The sequence below is a fragment of the Bidens hawaiensis genome, unplaced genomic scaffold (genome assembly GCF_021521415.1).
Source record: "Bidens hawaiensis isolate Kalapana, Puna unplaced genomic scaffold, B.hawaiensis_p1.1 tig00034970_1, whole genome shotgun sequence".
Classification (NCBI taxonomy): Eukaryota; Viridiplantae; Streptophyta; class Magnoliopsida; order Asterales; family Asteraceae; genus Bidens; species Bidens hawaiensis.
Window position 1 is genome coordinate 43,177 of NW_027496057.1, and position 20,252 is coordinate 63,428.

Below are 20,252 nucleotides of genomic sequence, written 5' to 3' on the forward strand. Positions count from 1 at the left end.
AGATGATTTATCTATATTTTATTGTTGACATATCTGAGTCTTATTTTTTTGACGTCTGATTTTTCGGTTTTTACATTGAATATGATGCGGCATAGGGTGACTGTAATTCGGTTTGATTTTCCGTTTTTGGTCTTCGCTAGGTTTGCTAAATATTAAGAATGGAGGTCGGAGTCCAATGTCTAATGAAGCGAAGTAAAAAAATGAGAAACGTTAGACAAAGATGATGGTGATGTTGGAACAAATGGACCGAAAAAGGCGTGTGCCTGTTGAATTGCATTTGCAATTCCTTAGTGTTGTTAACGAACTTGGAACTGAGACTATCTGTTCAGTTTAAAAATTGTGCGTTTTTTTAGTTAAAAGTTTAAGAAATTAATGTAGTTGTGTTGTGTGTTTTTAGGGGCAGTACCGAAGATGATGCTTGAATTGATGAATGCTCCACGTTGACCAGTGAAGACATTTAAGTCATTTGCAATTGCAGGTGTGTTTGACTTCAATCTGATAAGAATATATGGAAAAAATTTAAAGTGTTTTGTGTGCTTGGGAAAATGGGTCGGTTAGATGGGTTCGGCTCAAAATGATTGTTCTAAAAAAATGATCTTTTTGGTTACGGTCAGAATTTTGATGCGTTCATGTCAAAATGGGTTTTAGTCTTATGTATTAGTTATCTGAAAGACCCAACAGCTCGGCACAACACATCATATAATGTTCTAGGAACAAATCAAGGCATTCATTATTGATATCTTTGTATGGGTTTGCTGCAGTTCATAAATAATTGATAATCTTTCACGGGAGCAGTGGTTTGGCAATTCAAAGAAATAGAGGATCCACATCTTTTGCAATTTGTAATCATGACTGCCACAAGAAATCCTATGTTGTAAACTAATACTCCATATCATCAATTCATGTATGATTTAAATATGCAACATATATAAGCAACATATGGACTAAACGTAAGATGTTTGACCTCAACACTCGGTTGCCAGCCCTGGGTTTACCAACTAGTTTAAAACTATAATAATATTCTAATAAATAAAATAAAGATTTGAATTCAAGCCTTAACCCGACCCGTAGGAAAATTTGAACTTGACGATTGACCGATTATCAAAGACGGAAACACACACACAGAGACCAGATCTACACGACGGCTGATTATTACTTACTTAGAACCCTTGAACACGGGGGCTAAACACATATTATATAAATTATACATACATTCTAATAATTTATTATATACACAAATCAAAACCTAGAAGATTCATTTCCAATTGATTTGTGGATTGATGTCGTCGCACGAGAACATTGTGAAGGAAGCCTTGAACGCACTTTATCATCATCCAGACGACGCCGTTCGATCTCAAGCTGATCAATGGCTTCAAAACTTCCAACGCACACTCGATGCTTGGCAGGTTCACTTCAATCCAATCTCTATGCTCAATTATTAATTTTTCTGTTATCTGTATTGAATAATTAATGTATTTGTAGATATTAATCACTTAGGTTTAGGTCAAATATTGATTTAAATTAGGGCTAGAAGCTTTCAATTTTACATGTTAATAATAATAATAAGCTTTACCGTTGCTTAGTAGAGTCCTGTGGTTGGTTATAGTATAATCAGATTAGTTAACATTTATGACAGGTGCCTGATAATATTAATAATAATAATAATAATAGTCCTAGATCTGTTCATAGTTGTTAGACGTGTAAGGCGCAAAGGGTGAGCAGCCTTGGGCCTAGGCGCAAGGTGTTGGGGAAGTTTCGTGATAAACGCCTAACGTATAAGTGAGATTAGGGTTGGAAACTCTCAGTTACAGTTATCCACTTTGAAATTCAAAATTAATTAAATTTGCCCCCAATTTTGCATGTTAGTAATAAGCTTTACTGTTGTAGTTCTGCAGGTAGATGAATATTTTAGTTCAAGAATCTAGGTTTTCTATTAACTAAAGTATTATGTGATGACGGATTGACGGTTGCTTAGTTGAGTCTCGTGGTCGGTTACAATATAATCAGATAAGTTAACATTTGTGACATGTGCCTGATAATACTAATAATAATAATGATCCTAGATCTGTTCATAGTTGTTAGAGGCGTAAGGCGCAAAGGGTGAGCCTTGGGGCTAGGCGCAAGGTGTTGGGGAAGTTTCGTGTTAAACGCCTGACGATAAGATCGTATAGGTGGGATTAGGGTTGGAAACTGCCAGTTACAGTTATCCGCTAAATTTTCTCCCAATTATAATTTCAAATTTAATATGTGATGATTCCGAATATTAGGATTCTAATGAATTTTAATAAAGCAGCTATTGTCAAAATAAAAAATATCCTGGTTGACAGCTTGATCCAGTCAGGGGCTGCCACCGGGGGTGTGCACTGGACCCCTGCCAAAGGGGGCGTTGCTCCCTTGGATCCCCTATTGCTTAGGGGCTTCACCCCTAAGAACCATAATAAACTCAAACATGCGTGCACCTTGCACCTCCAGACGTGTTCGATGATTCACATTGGTCAACAAGTCAATCCAGTTTAACACAAGGCGCTTAAAAAGCAAGGGCCTGAGATAAGCAAGAAACATGTTTTAGGGTGGTTTTAGGACATTTTTTTTGTGCTTCAGACCACTTTGCCCAGAGGTTGCAAAATTTAACCTGAATTTTTAGGATTTTGCCACGCTTGTCTCACATCATAACATAAGTAAGCAGTTCTTATTGTGTCGGCCAAAACCTTGCTAGGTCCAAATCTCGTCTGAAGGCCGCCAAAGCGCCTGAATGGCAACAAGGCACTTTTCTTGTGTCTCGCCTGGGCTGAGGGCCTAGGCGCACGCCCGGAGGGCTTTTAACAACATGTGATCTGTTCATATTTTACTTTAACTTGTCAACTAAAGTTAAAAGAAAATAAGTTTTACATTTATTCAATTTTGTGTAGGTTTCTGATAATTTGCTTCATGATGCAAGTAGCAATGTAGAGACTCTAATATTTTGCTCACAAACTCTCAGAAGCAAGGTAATATAATTTCATTAATATTTACTCGCCCTTTTTAATCATGTAAGGTAGTTATTTATACTATTTTCAAACTTATCTAGTTTTCACTTCTAACTTGCATAGTAAATATTTATTTACGTTAATAGGTGCAACGAGATTTTGAAGAATTGCCTTCTGAAGCGTTTCGTCCACTACGAGATTCATTAAACGTGAGTCAACATCTCTACCTTTACTTTTATTAAATATTTAAATGGTTTGGTTTGACAGTTGGTGTTTTAAATTTCAACTGCAGAACCTATTGAAAAAATTTCACAAGGGCCCACCTAAAGTTAGAACACAGGTAATGCCAACAGTTTGTTATTACATAAGCACACACACTGTGTGCTGACTTGCATGTGTTATATAGATTAGTCTTGCTGTTGCTGCATTGGCTGTTCAAGTTTCTGCTGAAGATTGGGGAGATGGTGGCATAATGAATTGGCTTAGAGATGAAATGAATTCACATCCTGATATTGTTCCAAGTTTCTTGGAACTACTCAGAGTCTTACCAGAGGTACACACATACTTCTATCTAGATATTTTAATGTCATAAAGGCTATTATCAGAATTTAATGTATATTTGTAATCAGGAAGTTTTTAATTACAAGATAGCTGCGCGTCCTGATAGACGCCGGAAATTTGAAGATGAACTTGTTTCTACAATGGATGTTGCTCTTGGTATTTTGAGTGCATGCTTAAATATTCCAGAATTAAAAGAACAGGTGAGATTCTGACTTATTTTATTATTTAATTTATGTTTTTTCTTTTCATTGAGTAACATTTTTTCATCCTTAGCATTATAGTTTTATAACCCTAAGTTTTATGCCTTTCATTGTGGCCCTTTGTACTTTTATTTGCATTGATTTTGGCCTAAACTTGATATGTTAGTGTTTTTAGCTAATATAATGTATGTTAAGGTCCTTTTTGTATGAATTATGGTTTATAAACACGTTAAAAGTTGTTTACAAAAGAAGCGTGCCTTGTTTTTTTAAACATAGGAGAATCTGGTAAACTGTAATAACTTCCAAACAATCATATGTTCCTTTAACCATCATTCTAGTCTATATTGTCACTACTAATCTTGCATTCATATTGTCCATTGAAAGCCATTATACAAATTTTACACATCAAACATTCAGGATTTTTATTTCTTGGTCTTATTGTTCATTTCTACTGATCATAATTCTACATTTGTTCTAACTTTTGCTATTCTTTGCAATTAAACACCCACTATATTCTTTAGTTGTAAATCGTTAATTAACTTGTTTCTTATCACTGTTTTTGATATGTGACATTCTAAGTTCTAAACATAAAATGGCATTCAGGCTTTGGAGGCTTTTGCATCTTGGCTTCGGCTAAGGCATAGGTACATTTGTTTTTGATAATCACAATTCACAACTATCGTTATTACTATAATCATAATTGTTTGTTTATATTCTTTTGTTTGAGCATGTGGTGTTGACTATGTTGCATACAGGATCCCTGCATCTGTTCTTGCTACACACTCATTGGTGCTAACAGCTCTCTCTAGCTTAACTTCTGATGTGCTTTCAGAGGCAGCTGTGAATGGTATTGTACAACAAATTAGCAAAATGCATATTATTTTACATGTGTTTGTTGAGTTGATGGTTCACTTGTTTGTAATGTTATATTCACAGTCATTTCTGAACTAATACATTACACGTCAGCAAGAAATTTGGATGGGTTTTCTGTCTTGATGCCGTTAATTCAGATTATTGTGCCTCAAGTTATGAATCTGAAGCCACAACTTAGAGATTCTTCAAAGGTACTCGTTTTTTCATATTGATTCATTTTCTTGTTAATCTGATTCTTTTAAAAATTTGGTTTAGGACGAGGAAGATGTTAAGGCCATTGCTCGATTATTTGCTGATATGGGTGATTACTATGTTGAATTGATTGCAACTGGTATGATACTTGATTATTCCTTCTAAATATTGAAAAAAATATTTACTCATTTTGCCTTAGAACTTTAATTTTAACCTTGACTTTATGTACAGGTTCAGACGAATCCATGATGATTGTTCATGCATTACTAGAAGTTGCTGCACATCCAGAATATGATATTGCTTCCATGACATTTAATTTTTGGCACAATCTTCAAATTTGCTTGATAGAAAGGTGAGTGCTTTTTTCATGTTCTCACCATTTTATAATACCAAACCTTTGCTACAAATATTATTATTTTGCAGGGAATCATATGCATCACTTGGTAATGAATCATTAATTGAGGCCGAGAGAAACAGACGGGTGCAGGTTTCCCGTTCATCATATGAAACACTTGTGTCCCTTGTGAGTTATTTAAAAAAAATATCTTTCTATATATTTAGTGAGAAATTGATATTTTATAACCACATTGCATTTTTGTTTGTTACAGGTTAGTTGCAGAGTTCAGTATCCTCAGGATTACTCGGAACTTTCAAAAGAGGACCAGAAGGATTTCAAACAGACAAGATATGGTATTAATTTTTGGATGAGTAAAGTGCTAAAATCGCCCCTGAGGTTTGGTAAAAAATGCGACTTTCGTCCAAATAGTTTTATTTTTGCAAATGGACCCTTGAGGTTTCACATTCGTTGCCAATTTCATCCTAATTGCTAACTTCGTTAGTTTTTTAATATTAAATAAGGGGCATATTTTTCTTTTTATATTTTGTTTATTATATCATTTTTTAACTAATTTAAAAGAAATTAAATTCATTAACAGGTGGGCCCACCTTCACCCGTCTCTTCACCTCCTTCACATTCCGATCAACACCACACCTGGTTCAAAACCGGTTCTTATCTTCTTCCCACACACACCATAGTCCGCCACCACCACACCACCTCTCTCTCTCTCTCTCTATGGGTTCTGAACTCCTCCAGCAATTAAAGATTTCCGGCAACGATTTTCCTACGAAGAGACCTGCAACTCCCGCCACCGACAGCCTTCATCTTTGCTATCTTTGTCTCTTTTCTCTTTCACTCGGTTTCAGATGTAAAGAAGGGAAAGCAGCGGCAGTCTTTGGCGAACGATGGTAACCATAGATCTGGGCAGCCGGTGGTTTAGGGCAGCGTAGCCGCGTAGGTGGCAAGCGGCGTTGATTTTAGGTGGTGAAGCATTGATGTCGACTTACTGGCGGTGGCAAGCGGCCATGGCCCTTCTGATTCGTGCCTTCCTCGCTGAAATGGGAACTCTCATCGGTTTGCAACAGTTGCAGTGTAACTTGCATGGAAACATTACGAGCAATGACCGGCCAGGAGTGGGGAAGAAAGGGTTCAGGGAATCAGGGGGTTGGGGTTGGGTAGATTAAACTACTTATATTTAATAATAATGGTAATAATAATAATAATAATAATAATAATAATAATAATAATAATAATAATAATTGTTATTATTATTTTTATTTATTTGTTTTAAATAACTATATGAAAAGACAAATATGCCCCCTAGTTAACTATGAAAATAAACAAAGTTAGTGAATTGGATGAAATTGGCAACAAATGTGAAACCTCAATGGTCCAGTTGCAAAAATAAAACTATTTGGACGAAAGTCGCATTTTTTTTCCAAGCCTCGAGGACGATTTTGGCACTTTACTTTTTTTGGATTAATATTTCTAAAAGTATGTTAATTGTATTACTGACATAGTATAGTAATTTATTTGTAGCTGTTGCGGATGTTTTAATTGATGCTGCATTAGTTTTAGGAGGTGAAACAACACTTAAAATTCTATACATGAAGCTTGTCGAGGTACAATATTAACATAATCTCAGTAACTTCTTCACAAGCTGTTATTTAATCTATGAAATAATGACAGTTACTAAAAGATGTTATTATAAGAAAGTTTACCTTTTTAATTGAGTTATATTAGTTCTGATAGTTTTTAATAATTATTTTTAGGCTCTAAGTGGGCCCCAAAATGGTGATATGATGGATTGGCGACCTTCAGAGGCTCAACTATATTGCATCAGGGCCATTTCAGATCTTGTTCCCGTTACTGAGTCAGAAGTAATGCCCCAGGTAGTCTTTTGACCTCATGTTGACTTTGAAATTTATTTATGCCTAGCCATTCAATATCTTGTTTCGATTGATCTGGATAGATTATGTCGTTGCTACCAAAACTTCCTCATCAACCATTACTACTTCAAACAGGTTACATGCGTTATTTTTTACTTTATTCATAACATGATGTAATTAACAGTTTAACATAGCTATGATTATTGCCATTTTTTATTTTCTAGTATGCTTGACTGTTGGAGCTTATTCTAAATGGCTTGATGCTGCACCAACTGGACTCTCGTTTTTGCCTTCGGTTATTGATGTTCTTGTTGCTGGTATGAGTACGTCTGAAGATTCTGCTGCAGCAGCTGCCTTAGCTTTCAGACACATCTGTTATGGTATATATTAACTTATAATATCATGTATTCGTCCAAAATCCAAAATTGTTAATAACAAAAGATTAATGTTATTCAATCAGACTGTGGAAAAAAACTGTGCGGATCTATAGACGGGCTTTTTCAAATATATCAAATGGCAATGAGCAGTGAAGGTTCGTTTAAAGTAGCAGCTCAAGATTCTTTGCATCTGGTTGAAGCCTTAAGGTACCACTACAATCTTGCAAAATATCAATAGCTTTTGTTTAGTTAACGTTCTTATAAGGTTTTTGTTGCAGTATAGTTATCACTGAGCTTCCTCCAGACCAGGCTAAGAAAGCCCTCGAGGCACTTTGCATACCTGTTGTTGCACCTTTACAGGTTTGACCATTTTTGACTCGTTAGAGAGAACTCATAACCCGAATTGACCGCTAATAAGCCTCTAATTGAGTTATGTGTTTTGAGCAGGAAGTGATCAATCAGGGTCCTTTGGTATTGGGTCAAAAACCTGCACGTGAAATTAGTGTTCATATTGATCGACTTGCAAATATATTTAGGTACCAAAACAATGTCTTTGTTTAGGTTTTCCATTGGAGCTATAACAATTTGAAATAATGAAACATTTGCAGATATGTAAATAACCCAGAAGCCGTTGCTGATGCAATTCAAAGACTTTGGCCACTTTTCAAAGCCATCTTTGATATGTAAGTATTTCTAAACTTACGGCGCGCTTAAGTTTCAATATACAAATTTGTGAATGATGAAATGTGCAGTCGTGCTTGGGACACGCGGACAATGGAATCACTATGTCGGGCCTGTAAACATGCTGTGAGTACTTCAAGCTATATGTTTTATTAAGCTATACTTATATTTCATGCTAATATATAATGTTGCATGTAATAAACAAATGGTGTTATGAAGGTGAGAACATCTAAAAGGTTTATGGGAGTTACAATTGGAGCAATGCTTGAAGCGATACAAGGGCTATATAAAGAACATCATCAACCATGTTTCTTATATCTCTCTAGTGAAGTTATAAAGGTACGATTCATCTTTAATCTTATATTTAAAAAGTAATTAAAAAGTAATTAAAAAGGTAATTATGCTTGCAGATATTTGGATCTGATCCTTCCTGTGCTGACTACTTGAAAGTGTTGATCGAATCTCTATTTAGCAATACCGCAATTTTGCTTACAAAAATCCAGGTTTAGTTTCATCCCAAAAAAATAAATAAATATTAACAGCTAATATGATATTGAATTCTTTATATAATTATCTTTAGGACTTCACTTTGCGACCTGATATAGCAGATGATTGTTTTTTGTTGGCATCAAGATGCATCCGGTATTGCCCGCATTTACTTTTCCCATATCCTGTATTCCCGTCATTAGTGGAATGCTCCATGATTGGAGTCACAGTGCAACACAGGTTTATTAATTTGTTTTAAGTTTAATTAATTTAAATATATGGTTTATTGACAATATGTTGCAATAAAAAAATATTTAACATATGCAGGGAGGCATCAAATTCTATACTAAGTTTCTTATCCGACATATTTGATTTGGGAAAATCGAGTCAAGGACAACCATTTATATCAATACGGGATAGTGTTATAGTGCCTCGAGGTGCGAGTCTTACCAGGATATTAATCGCTGCTGCAACCGGTGCTCTCCCAAGTTCAAGACTAGAAACGGTAAAACATTGTTACATGATTTTTAATCGTGTAATTTTTTTTATAATTTAGAAAACGTGTCGTTACGATAGGTGGCCTATGCCTTGCTGGCGTTATCACGAGCGTACGGGGTTAAAGCACTAGAGTGGGCTAAGGAAGGCGTGTCTTTAATTCCACCTACTGCAGCCACGGATGTGGAAAAAACAAGATTTTTGCAGGCGTTATCAGATGCAGCATCGGGTGTAGATATCAAAGGTTTGACAAATCCAATTGAAGAGCTTTCAGAGGTTTGTAGACGGAATCGCACGGTTCAAGAGATTGTTCAAGAAGCATTAAGGCCACTTGAGTTGAATATGGTCTATGTATCATAGAGTTATATCATTGGAGGAAAAAGGTCATTTTTTGTGCCTATACTTCTCTTTGTGAATTACTACAATTTTTCTTGGCATCTTGGGATGGATGGGTGGGTGGTATGGTGTATAATTGTTGTATTTTCTTTTTTTTTTTTTTGAAAATTTTGGTTGAGGCTTTATTATTATTATTATTACTTTTGGTTTGCTTATGTATTCCATCCCTTTTACTTTTTTAGTTTCTATGAAAATGAACCCGTATATGTTTTTTTAGTGATGAAAAATTGGTGAATAATGGTGGGTCAGTTTCTTGTTGACAGTAATGTATCAAGACATCTTCAATTTTTTTAAAAAAATTAAAGATTGGGAAAAAAAATCACTGAGGGTCAGTTTCTTGTTAATTTGATTTAGAAGAAAAGAAAGGTTATTGAATGTGGGAAACAAGGGGAACGGTTCCCTTATAAAAGGGGAAAACTGAGGGAAACTTGGAAAAATTGGGAAAAAAACTATGGGTGTAAACGAGCCGAGCCTGTCAAGGTTTGAGTCCGGTTTGTTTTAGATATTTAAGAAAAAACCTTAATCAAGTCAAAGTTTTATGCAGTGTGAAGTTGATGCATCAAAGTCTAAACGAGGTAAAATTTAGAAATGCACTTGCGAAACGGCAAAAATATAATAATTCACAGAACTCTCCACACAAATCTAAATCAAGCATAGAAACACATCTATGATCTATCCGTATGTAACTCTATCTTTGTCGAGTTTTCTTCATATTAAAATCAAATTGTACAAACCTTGTGACCTGTGTTTTTTCGAATCGGACACCACCGTGTATTTTTATGATAAAAGGAGATGAGGAAGGTTCATATTATAAGAAGATTATAGGAGCAAATTCAATGTTAGCAGAGGTAGTTGAGAGTGACAGTTACTCGAATTGATGAGTTGGGTGTGTGAATTCAGTAATCAAAGCAGGGTTAGGGTTGAGTTGGTAATGAGAATTCTGATCTTGATTTGATAAAGATATAAGTTAGGAAACTCTAACTTATTAAAAACCCATATTTTGACCTCGTAAATATAAAAAAGAGCTTATGTATTCCAAACACTTTTTTAATGCAAAAATGACCTATTCTATAGTAATAACTTATACCCTATAATTTAATACTTCATCCATTGTCATCTAACATCATCCTAAATTAAAACGACATCGCATCATCATCTCCACCGGTCTTGACAAGTCTCACAGTCCATCACCATTAAAGGTAAACCTCTCCCTCTGATTCAACACACAATTAATTAAAGATTATCAATTCTCATAAAGTAAAATGTAAACAAGCTCAGCTCAATCGGTTGTTTTCGGTATTTGTAGTAGACATTATTATTATTATTATTGTTGAATTGTTCTAGCAACATACATATTGGTATTGCACCTAAAGATAAGATAAGATAAGATAATGATACCAAAAACGAGTGAAAGTATAAACCGAATACCATGTAGTATTATATAGGGGAAAGTTAACGTACAAATGATGTTAACGTGCTAAACGTGATAATCAAGTAGAGTAATTATATATACAAGTAGAGTAATTATGTAATTACATCATATAGAGTAATTATCATAGAGCAATTAGAGTAATTACATAATTACTCTACTTGATTCTCACGTTTAGCACGTTAATTTCATTTGTATTTGATACAAAATTACAAAGGCGACTTTCTTGTATATAGGCTACCGCACTCTCCAAATTTAGATAGCCCCGATGCCTCACTCTAGCCAGACTATGTTGTCTTAACCGGGCACACGCTGGCTTCAGAGTTTGGCTTGGGCGTTCCCCCGGGAAACCATATCGCCGGCTGCCACTTGACAGACGTTGTGCCGCCACAAGAGTGGAACTATCTGACGTAACACATGGTGGGACTAAAACCCGGGTGGGCTTGGAATCCGAACTGACAACTCTGTACAAGGCATAGCTCAAATCCTTCATTGCGAATATCCACCCAAAGTGACACAAGTCGAGGATTTTTGGTTGAAAAAGTGGATAACCTAGAAATAGGGGATAGTCCAACATTTTTTACATTTCTTTACTTTTGATTTATTTCTTTTTTCGGGAAATTTTTTCGTAGATTACGTAGATTTATGGTTTGATTTAATCCCAGATTTTCAATGCGTAATCTCAGCATTCAATCTGACGACCTTTTTATTTTTCATTTTTTTTTTCATATTGAAACCCTCCGTGGACGAACCTTGCGGAGGAACCCTTAGGTTTTCAGGTTCGAACTTGGGTCTCCATTAGAGAGCCCAAGTCTTCCTACCACTAGGCCAAAAGTAGGGGATACCATGTAGTATTATATAATATTTAAAAATTAAATTTAGATTAAAATTATCATATTTTTAATTCTATAATATCTAAAATTAATAAGATAATAAAATTTACCATAAAAAAGTAACATAATGACCACTAAGTAAGGCACTTTGCCGAATGAAGGACAACGAGTGAAAGTGAATTTGTAATTTATTAATGTTTAAAGGACAAAATTTGTAATTTAGTCTATAATTACATACAATTTAGTAACTCCATGTACAATCAAAATGAAAGCCCTGCTTGCGGTGCGCGCATATAATGTATATATGTGTGAACCCTCGGGTGGGCAAAAGTGAAATTGCACTAATTTTGACGTTATTTTACTAAACTCGTGAAAATAACGTTAAAAATAGCGGAAGGTTAATCAGGCATCATGTGGTGGCGTTGATAGCCGAAAGACAAGGGTACATGCACCGATCAGCCGATGATTGAGTTCTATGTGCCTTATGTCCAAGGCTTGATGCAAAACTACTATCGAGCCGGGGGTCTCACCGGAAGCAGCCTCTCTATCCCTATGGGGTAGAGGTAAGGCTGTCTACATCTTACCCTCCTCAGACCCTACCATAGCTTTGCTATTGGTGGGATATACTGAGTACGATGATGATGATGATGATGATGTACAATCAAAATGAGCTCAACAAAAGGAAGTATTAAACAGACTAAAACAAATCCGATAAAAAAAAGAATACATATGCATATATGAAACAAATAAATCTGCATTATTTCATAAAAGAAACTCTGCACTATGCTAGTGAAAGAAAACTGATAAAGATGGAAATATGTATGTTGTATATCAAATAACATTGCTCCAATTATATTCATAGATTGTTCTTACATACATAACAATATCTCAATTCTACTTACTTTAACTTGCAGATATTTTATAGGCGCCATCAATGATGAGGTTTAATAGGATTTGTCTAGCAAACCTTCACCGAATGTTATTCACCATCATTCATCCGTTAACAAGAGTTTTAATATGAACGTTTCACTAAGCTTTAAATAGTGAGTAAATCTCGAACAGACTTTTACCAGGTAAATAAAAATTGTGCTTTATATAAATATTATAGATTTTATGTTTTAACAAGATACATGATGTTTAAACTTCAAAGCTTCTCGGTGATGGTGAAGCATTGCCTATTATTGAAGTAACAGATACTCGGTATTTTAAAACATGCATAATATACATTCGTTGTATTGGCATCTGAATCTTGAAGTATACCATTTAACTTGGGATTTTTTTACTAAATTAATGCATTAGTTTCATACCATTAATTTAATCGTATATTCTTATTTTCATTTAATGGAAAAACTAAAAAGAAAATGTGTTGAAAAACTCATGATGTTATCAAGAAATCATGGACATAAAATCTTGAAATGATTTATATGTTAGATTCCAAGTTTCCAACAATATGATAACCCTACATTAATATCAAAATAGTTTAATCCAATCTTGCAGAAAGAATGTCGGGAACAGAACAGTGTAAAAAAGGTTTATGCAACTGAATTCCCCTTTGTCAGTTAACCAGATAGCAAACAGATTATCAAGCTCTCATGGTACGAGCGCCGGCAATTCCTGTTATCATTCAATCACCATTTCCTGTTTCAAATCAAAGTAAGAGCCGAAATTTCCGCTTCAAAATTACAGCTAAAACCAACTTCCACCAAGACAACGGCCACGACCACCCTTTCTTCCAATCCGCTATCACTCGCGCTTCCTATCGTTTCCAAGAATCCCTCCGATCAGGTAACATGCACGAGCCTCATTAACACATATTTACCAACACCTTTATTCATTTCGTTTAGTGTTGCGCTTTGTAATGTAGAGCCTCTTTTTGTCGATCCCTACGCTGGCTGCTTTGCACCTCCTGATCTTGAGTTAGATAGAAATTTGGATCAGAAGTTGCACCATTACTGTCTTGGCACTAGATTTATCGATGACCAGTTGCTTAGTGCAACTAAGGGTGTTGATGGAGCTAAACAGGTATATAAATGTATATTCAATACTTAAAAATTTGCTTATTAATTTACTGAATCATGAAGCTTTCTCGTGTGTCTTCGTGCGTCTCTGCAGGTTGTTTTGTTTACAGATGGAATGGATACTAGGGCTTATCGACTCAAATGGCCTTCTGCAACTGTAATCTATGATGTATCACCGCAAGCAGTGTTTAAGACAGCATCTCAAAAGCTCCAAGGTTCGTAACTTCTAATCAAATTTTCACTACATTCTTGAAGTCGATTTTAAAAATCAAGAAATTGTTAGATGTTGGTGCTAAAATTCCAAGAAGCTGCCTGCTTCGTCATGTTCCTATGGAATCCTCTGATATACAACAACTTTTATGTGATAAAGGGTTTAATGGCAGCAGGCCAAGTATATGGGCGTTCCAGGTGAACAAATGCCTCCTTTCTTCATTTTTTATAGCGTTTTTGTGCATTCTTGGTTCTTGATTTTGTCATTTTTTTCTCGCGTCAAGTAGATGAGATGTGGGATAAATCCTGTAAACGAACCGAACAAACACGAACAACTAATCGGACAAATATTTGTGTTCATGTTTGTTCGTTTACAAAGCGAACATGTGCTTGTTCGTTTATGTTTGATAATTTAAAATCTAAACAAACCGTTCACGAAAATAAATGAACATATTGAACAAAGGTAAACGAAACATAAATGAGTAAATGTAAACGGACACAAACAAACATAAATGGACACACTTAAATGAACACAAACGAAAAAATATTAAACATTAAGTAGATGATTCATTCAAAGTTTCACCCAAGAATTAACATAAGCGGATATAAATATACGAGCATAAACGAACTTTCACGGGCATAAATGAACGAACGAAACATGTGTTTATGCTCGTTCGCTTAATTAAATGAACACAAACTTTATGTTCATGTTCGTTCGTTTACAAAATGAACAAACATAAGCAAAGTTCCCGCCAAACTATTCAGTATTCTGAATAGTTTGCTGAATGTTTGATTCGTGTACAAGCCTAGGAATAATGTGTTTACTAACTGGAGCTTCATGTAAACGAGACTCGCAAATTGAAAAAGTTAATCGTCCTAACGAACATCTTACTTGTTTGGTCTGTAGGGGTTTCCTGTCACAAATTTAGCTAGTTTTAAAGAGATTCTTTTTATGGTTAGTAGTTTAGCCATGAAGGGATGCTTGTTCTTGGGTGAATTTCCATTGTGGTTGACCGAAACCCAAATCGGGGTCAAGGTTAGTACATACTCTATTTCTGATATCCGTTTTTACTAGAGGTGACAAGATTTGCGGGTCAGAAAGGTTGAGTAATGGGTGAAGACATGTTCTTATTGAATCATGTAATTCTTTAATTGGGGTCAACTAGTCAGCTCGATTGACCCACAAACACTTTATTTTGAGTTTTCTTAAATAATGTTAAGTACAGAAACGACATGGCTGCAATAATAATAATTTATCATGTTTTATGCAATTGAAAATGTACTTTCGGCAACTTTCACCTCAGCGTAAATCGACCATTTTAATGTTTTTTTTTTATTTTTTATTTTTTTTATTTTTACAGTCTACTGTGGAGAAGTGGATGGATGATATTTTCATGAGCTATGGCTTTCGGGTGCGAATAATAGGGTATGATGAGGCTGCAAAAAACCTTGGTCAAGAACGTGTCGTTGGAGACTCGGATTGCGTGCTTTTTGTTGCAGAACACCTGAGATTTTCTGACGCTGAGGTGAGATAACACTTTAATTCAAAATAATACGCGGGGTACTTAAAACCTGTAAGTTTTAACATTAGAATTTACATACGGACAGAAGGAGATTTGGAGGAGAGAATTTCAGAGGGTGGAGGAAGAAGGTGATGAAGATGGATTTGAGGAGCTCTAACCAATTCAAACACATAATTCGCGGTTGGTGTATTTTGCAGCCACCATAGATGACTATTATTGATCTTTGTTACAATATATAAACAACATTCACCCTATTTTGTACCGTAAAATATATTGAGTTACAAATGAATTCAACAGATTTTTTCCTTTTGTTTTTCTCTCAACATATATTAAGGAAATTTTCTTTATCAAATTTAATGCCTCAGAGAAACCTTATTTCCTGGACAACTTTAATTTCGGGCCAGTGGCGGATCCAAAAACTTTTTACACGGGTGCGTTGTTTTTAAATGGCGTTTTACACCCCTCTGCTTTATCTGCTTCCTCACACCTTCTTCTTCCTCTTCTTTTCCATCACTTCCACTAATCAACTTCATCCTCCATCTTCACCTATATAAACCATCACTGATTACCATCACCATCTCCGGTTCACCAACCATCACCATCACAATCTCCGGTTCACCACCACCATCATCATCATCACCGAGCACCGTCACCATCACCGATTACCATCACTGAGCATCGATTCACCCTAATCAAGTCAACCACCGATGGAATTCAACTTATCCTTTGTGATCCGAGGCTCGTACACCTAGCGAGGCCACTCTAAATGGTAGTCAACGGAAGGCGGTGGTCCCCGAACCGACACACGGGTTAGTTCGACGTTCGGTGATAGTTTTTATTATATAAATGCATGTTTCGTATTTATATTAGATGTTTTTGTATTCTCGGTCTTGTTAATAAGTTTTGGGTTGAAGTTTGGATCTCATTCGGTTAAAAAAGTAAAACAAATAGTTTATATAAAGTTTCGGGTTGACGTTTCCGTCTTGTTCGGTTTAAAAATGAAGTTTTGATAAGTTCCGGGTTTAAGTTTTGGAATCGTTTGGTTTAAAAGGTTATAAAAAATAGTTTTTTTTTAATAAATTTTCGGGTTGACGTTTCGACCTCGTTCGCTTAAAATAACGAAGTTTTATAAATACGAAGTTTTAAGGGCCAAAAAGGATATTTCTATAAACTTGAAGGGTTAAGTTAAAAAATTCATTTAATTTAAATATTGGAGGGTATTTAACCCGGAGGGAGCCAACTGAAATTTACTATAGCACCATAGCACACTGACAAAAAAAAGTACAGTCTTAGAAGGTATAATAGTAAAGGGGTCCGTCGGAAAAGTAAAGGGGTCCAACATTCCCATTTTGATTTCTAGACCTACAACCTTCTCCCACATCTAAACCACAAGGACGCAAATCATATATTTTTTTTATAGAGTCAGATGTAGTAAAATTTGGGTTGGTTCGAAACTTTGGATCGGTTCGGGTAAGGTTCATCACATTATAAAAACACGATTCAATTTTAAAAAAGACAACGTCATTAGAAATCAATTATTAACCACATAACGTTGACGCTTCGTAATGCCGGTCTTCCTTCTTCGACATTTTAGGTCAACATACTCGCCTTGCATATCAACCACTTTAATATCATATTTGTCACAAAGGATGTGACATCTTCCAACCACGCTATCTTCTATTTATGCTGAAATTTCATTATATGTTTATTCATCTATACATTTCAACAATCGAAACCGAATTGTTACAAATTAAAACCGAACCAAACCGTTACTGGCGGTTTGGATTCATGGTTTGGCCTTTTGTGAAAATATAATAGCTCAAAGTACACATGTTAACTCGAGACATCAATGTTAACAACCAATGTCTTAGCTACTCCACCACTTTTCTAATTTGTTTAGGTGATGCACTCCGACTTTATAAGAGGTGCACTTCAAATTTTATATATAGCATTACACTATAATTTTGAAAGTCGGGTTCCCGTGAACCCCTTCCTATAATATAAAGCAACACAAGATTTTGGCGTATTCTCAAATGGGTATGCTGTTTGAGGCTTTGACATGTTTTAGATTGATGGTGGTTAATAAATTTGACCCGAACTGTTACACTTACGTCATCGCGTTATCTTCTTGTGCTGGTTTAAGTTTTCAAGAATTAGTAAAGAAATTCATGAAAGGATGTTAGAGTTTGAGGCTAATAATGTTCTATGTAACAAAAAAAAGTTAACATTAGAATTACGGAAGAGATTTTCCTAGATAATGCAAACAACAAGTTAATAGTTGACGGAGTTGTCATTAAAATACATGTATGTATAAACTTTTAAAGTATGTTGAGATGGTAGAAGGGTTATGGAAAAAATAATGTAAATTGCAATTTACAAATTATTACGTATGCGAATTGCGGGGAAAAGTTTAGCTTAAATGTACATCCCTAGTGGTCTGGGAAGACAATTAGGAATTTAGGAGATGAGGTGGCTGGATGATGATGGCTAGGATGGGTAGCCCCCCCTCCCCCATCTTCGAGGTTTGGTCATAATTATCATTTCATCAAAATAACCGTTTGCGCCTTTTGAGCTTCCTTTGTGCCTTTTGGGCTCCCTTTCTGCATTTTGGGATCCCTTTATGACTTTTAAGCTCCTTTTGTGCCTTTTGGGTTTCGTTTGTGCATTCGGGGCCCTGTTTGTGTCTTTTGAACTCTGTTTGTGCCTTTTGGGCTTCCTTTGTGAATTTTAAGCTCGTTTGTGCCTTTTGGGGTCCTTTTGTAACCTTTTGGACTTCATTTGTGCCTTTTAAGTTCCTTTGTGTCTTTTAGGCACCCTTTGTGCCTTTTAAGCTCATTTGTGCCTTTTGGGTTTTATTTGTGCATTTTGAGCTTCGTTTGTGCATTTTGAACTCTTTTGCCGTTTGGGGTCATTTTGTAACCTTTTAGACTCGGTTTGTGCCCTTTGTGCCCCTTTTGTGCCATTTAAGCTCCTTTGTGCCTTTTGGACTCTCTTTGTGTATTTTAAGCTCATTTGAGTCTTTTAGGCTGCCTTTGTGCATGAGCTCCGTTTGTGTCTTTTGGGCTTCCTTTAAGCATATTAAGCTCCTTTGTGCCTTTTGGGCTCTGTTTGCGCCTTTAAGCTCGTTTGTGCTTTTTGGGCTCCCTTTGTGCCTGTTGGGCCTTTTAAGCTCGTTTGTGTCTTTTAAGCTCCTTGTGCCTTTTGATTCACATATAATCCATGTACAACACAATATCCAAAGCATAACATCATCCAAATAAAACAAAATTAAAAAAAAATAAACATAACGATAGTTTTGTTGATATCCTAAAGTCCAAATTTTATTCAGTTTGTCTTCAATCATCTCATGTAAATACTTGCAATATGTTTGAAAATTGTTATTTTATTAACACAAGGTTGGTGAGAAAATCACAATCTTGATATATATAATAATAAAAATTCAATTCTCATGTGAATGCGTAATCACAACAATTAACTTGAAACAATAACAATTAAAGTCCGTTCATCATTACACTAAGTCAAGCTACTAAGACGGCCGTAAGATCGTACTAATGAGGATGGGGACGAGGATGAGAATGATGCCACCAACAAAAAAACAATAAGCAATTAATCACATTACATGAAATAAATAATTGAGCAATACACGTAAGCACATATATTAGAATTGTGGTTGAGGATGTGAAATAATAACAATGAGGTTTATAATTTAGATGTTGTCCCCAAAACAATAGAATTGTGGTTGAGGATGTGAAATAATAAAGAATTATTTTTTCTTCTCGGGAATAAGGGTTTTTAGGTTTTATGTGTTTTATGTGAAATATTGGTGTTCATCTGAGACGGTGGTGGCGCTGGCTTTTGTCTTAGATATATAGTCCATTTGATTTTGATTTGATGTTTCAGTTTTGTGTTGCGGCGAAGTTAGGTGATGTTGCAGGTTATGGGAAATTGTGGTGGTTCGATGGGGATGGGATAGGACTGAGTATCTATTATTGTTATTATTATCATCATCATCTTTTATGTAAATAATAAAAGAAAATAAAGAAGGTAAAATGACAAATATACCCTTACGATAACAATGAAAGTAGACGTAGTTATTGATTCAGACGACATTGACAAATGTTCGGAAACATCGAGGATCCATCTACTAAAAAAAATAAAAATAAATTTTTTTTAGTCACGAAAAAGGGACCAAAGCTAATGTACATGAAAACTAGTTGAATGAGATGTTAAAATCTAATACTCATATACCAATAACCGTAACACTTCTCTACAGCAATATATTATTTTATTTAATACTAGCTTTTGAACCCGTGTATTACACGAATTTGTCAAATGGAAAAAATAAATAAGTTCTGTTATTTTAAAAAAATAAACAAAATGAAAGGTAAAATAAATTAAAAAATCAGGTATGATATTTTAATTGTGATTCTTAAAATACTTTTCATGATTGAAATTGCGTGTAGCTTAACATACCATATAATAAATCTAAAAGATTCATTGATGATAAACCGAGTTGCTATAAATGCAAGTGCCTACACAAGCCTTTGAGGCTATATTAGTTTTTATTGAAGTTGTTTTGAAATGAACCAAAGTCACCATTTTTTAAAATGATCCATACGTATTCGATGATTGCCTCATGTCAAACAGAGCGAAACATGTGATACAATTGTAGTCCGAAATGCGACAAACACAATTTGGTAATAGGATTGCACGTCCAAAAGGTGTCTTCATATTAAGCGCAACAGTGATACAAATTTTGTATACAAAGAAGTATTTTCAATTTTGT

At 35.1% G+C, this 20,252-nt stretch overlaps 2 protein-coding genes across 4 annotated transcripts; both read left to right on the forward strand.

Annotated features, from left to right (window-relative positions):
- The first annotated feature begins 1,238 nt into the window (after positions 1–1,238).
- On the forward strand, positions 1,239–9,562 carry LOC143586769 (transportin MOS14-like). The gene is made up of 27 exons (XM_077068245.1): positions 1,239–1,406; positions 2,910–2,987; positions 3,113–3,175; positions 3,259–3,306; positions 3,373–3,519; positions 3,596–3,727; positions 4,331–4,371; positions 4,483–4,574; positions 4,664–4,791; positions 4,856–4,931; positions 5,024–5,144; positions 5,216–5,315; positions 5,401–5,482; positions 6,669–6,751; positions 6,902–7,021; positions 7,102–7,153; positions 7,243–7,398; positions 7,479–7,602; positions 7,674–7,755; positions 7,843–7,931; positions 8,004–8,078; positions 8,148–8,202; positions 8,296–8,415; positions 8,487–8,579; positions 8,657–8,802; positions 8,890–9,067; positions 9,139–9,562. Exons 1-27 carry the CDS (start codon positions 1,281–1,283, stop codon positions 9,415–9,417), a joined length of 2,886 nt encoding a protein of 961 aa, XP_076924360.1. The 5' UTR covers positions 1,239–1,280; the 3' UTR covers positions 9,418–9,562.
- A 2,823-nt stretch (positions 9,563–12,385) lies between these two features.
- Positions 12,386–15,762, forward strand: LOC143586773 (O-methyltransferase 1, chloroplastic-like). Of its 3 annotated transcripts, none has more exons than XM_077068251.1 (8): positions 12,386–12,758; positions 13,195–13,500; positions 13,580–13,737; positions 13,828–13,948; positions 14,017–14,141; positions 14,851–14,979; positions 15,305–15,469; positions 15,552–15,762. In XM_077068251.1, exons 2-8 carry the CDS (start codon positions 13,308–13,310, stop codon positions 15,621–15,623), a joined length of 963 nt encoding a protein of 320 aa, XP_076924366.1. In that variant the 5' UTR covers positions 12,386–12,758; positions 13,195–13,307; the 3' UTR covers positions 15,624–15,762. The 3 variants fall into 3 exon arrangements, with proteins under 3 accessions (XP_076924366.1, XP_076924365.1, XP_076924367.1); XM_077068250.1 differs by having other exon boundaries at positions 13,213–13,500; XM_077068252.1 differs by having other exon boundaries at positions 13,275–13,500.
- Positions 15,763–20,252: the final 4,490 nt, after the last annotated feature.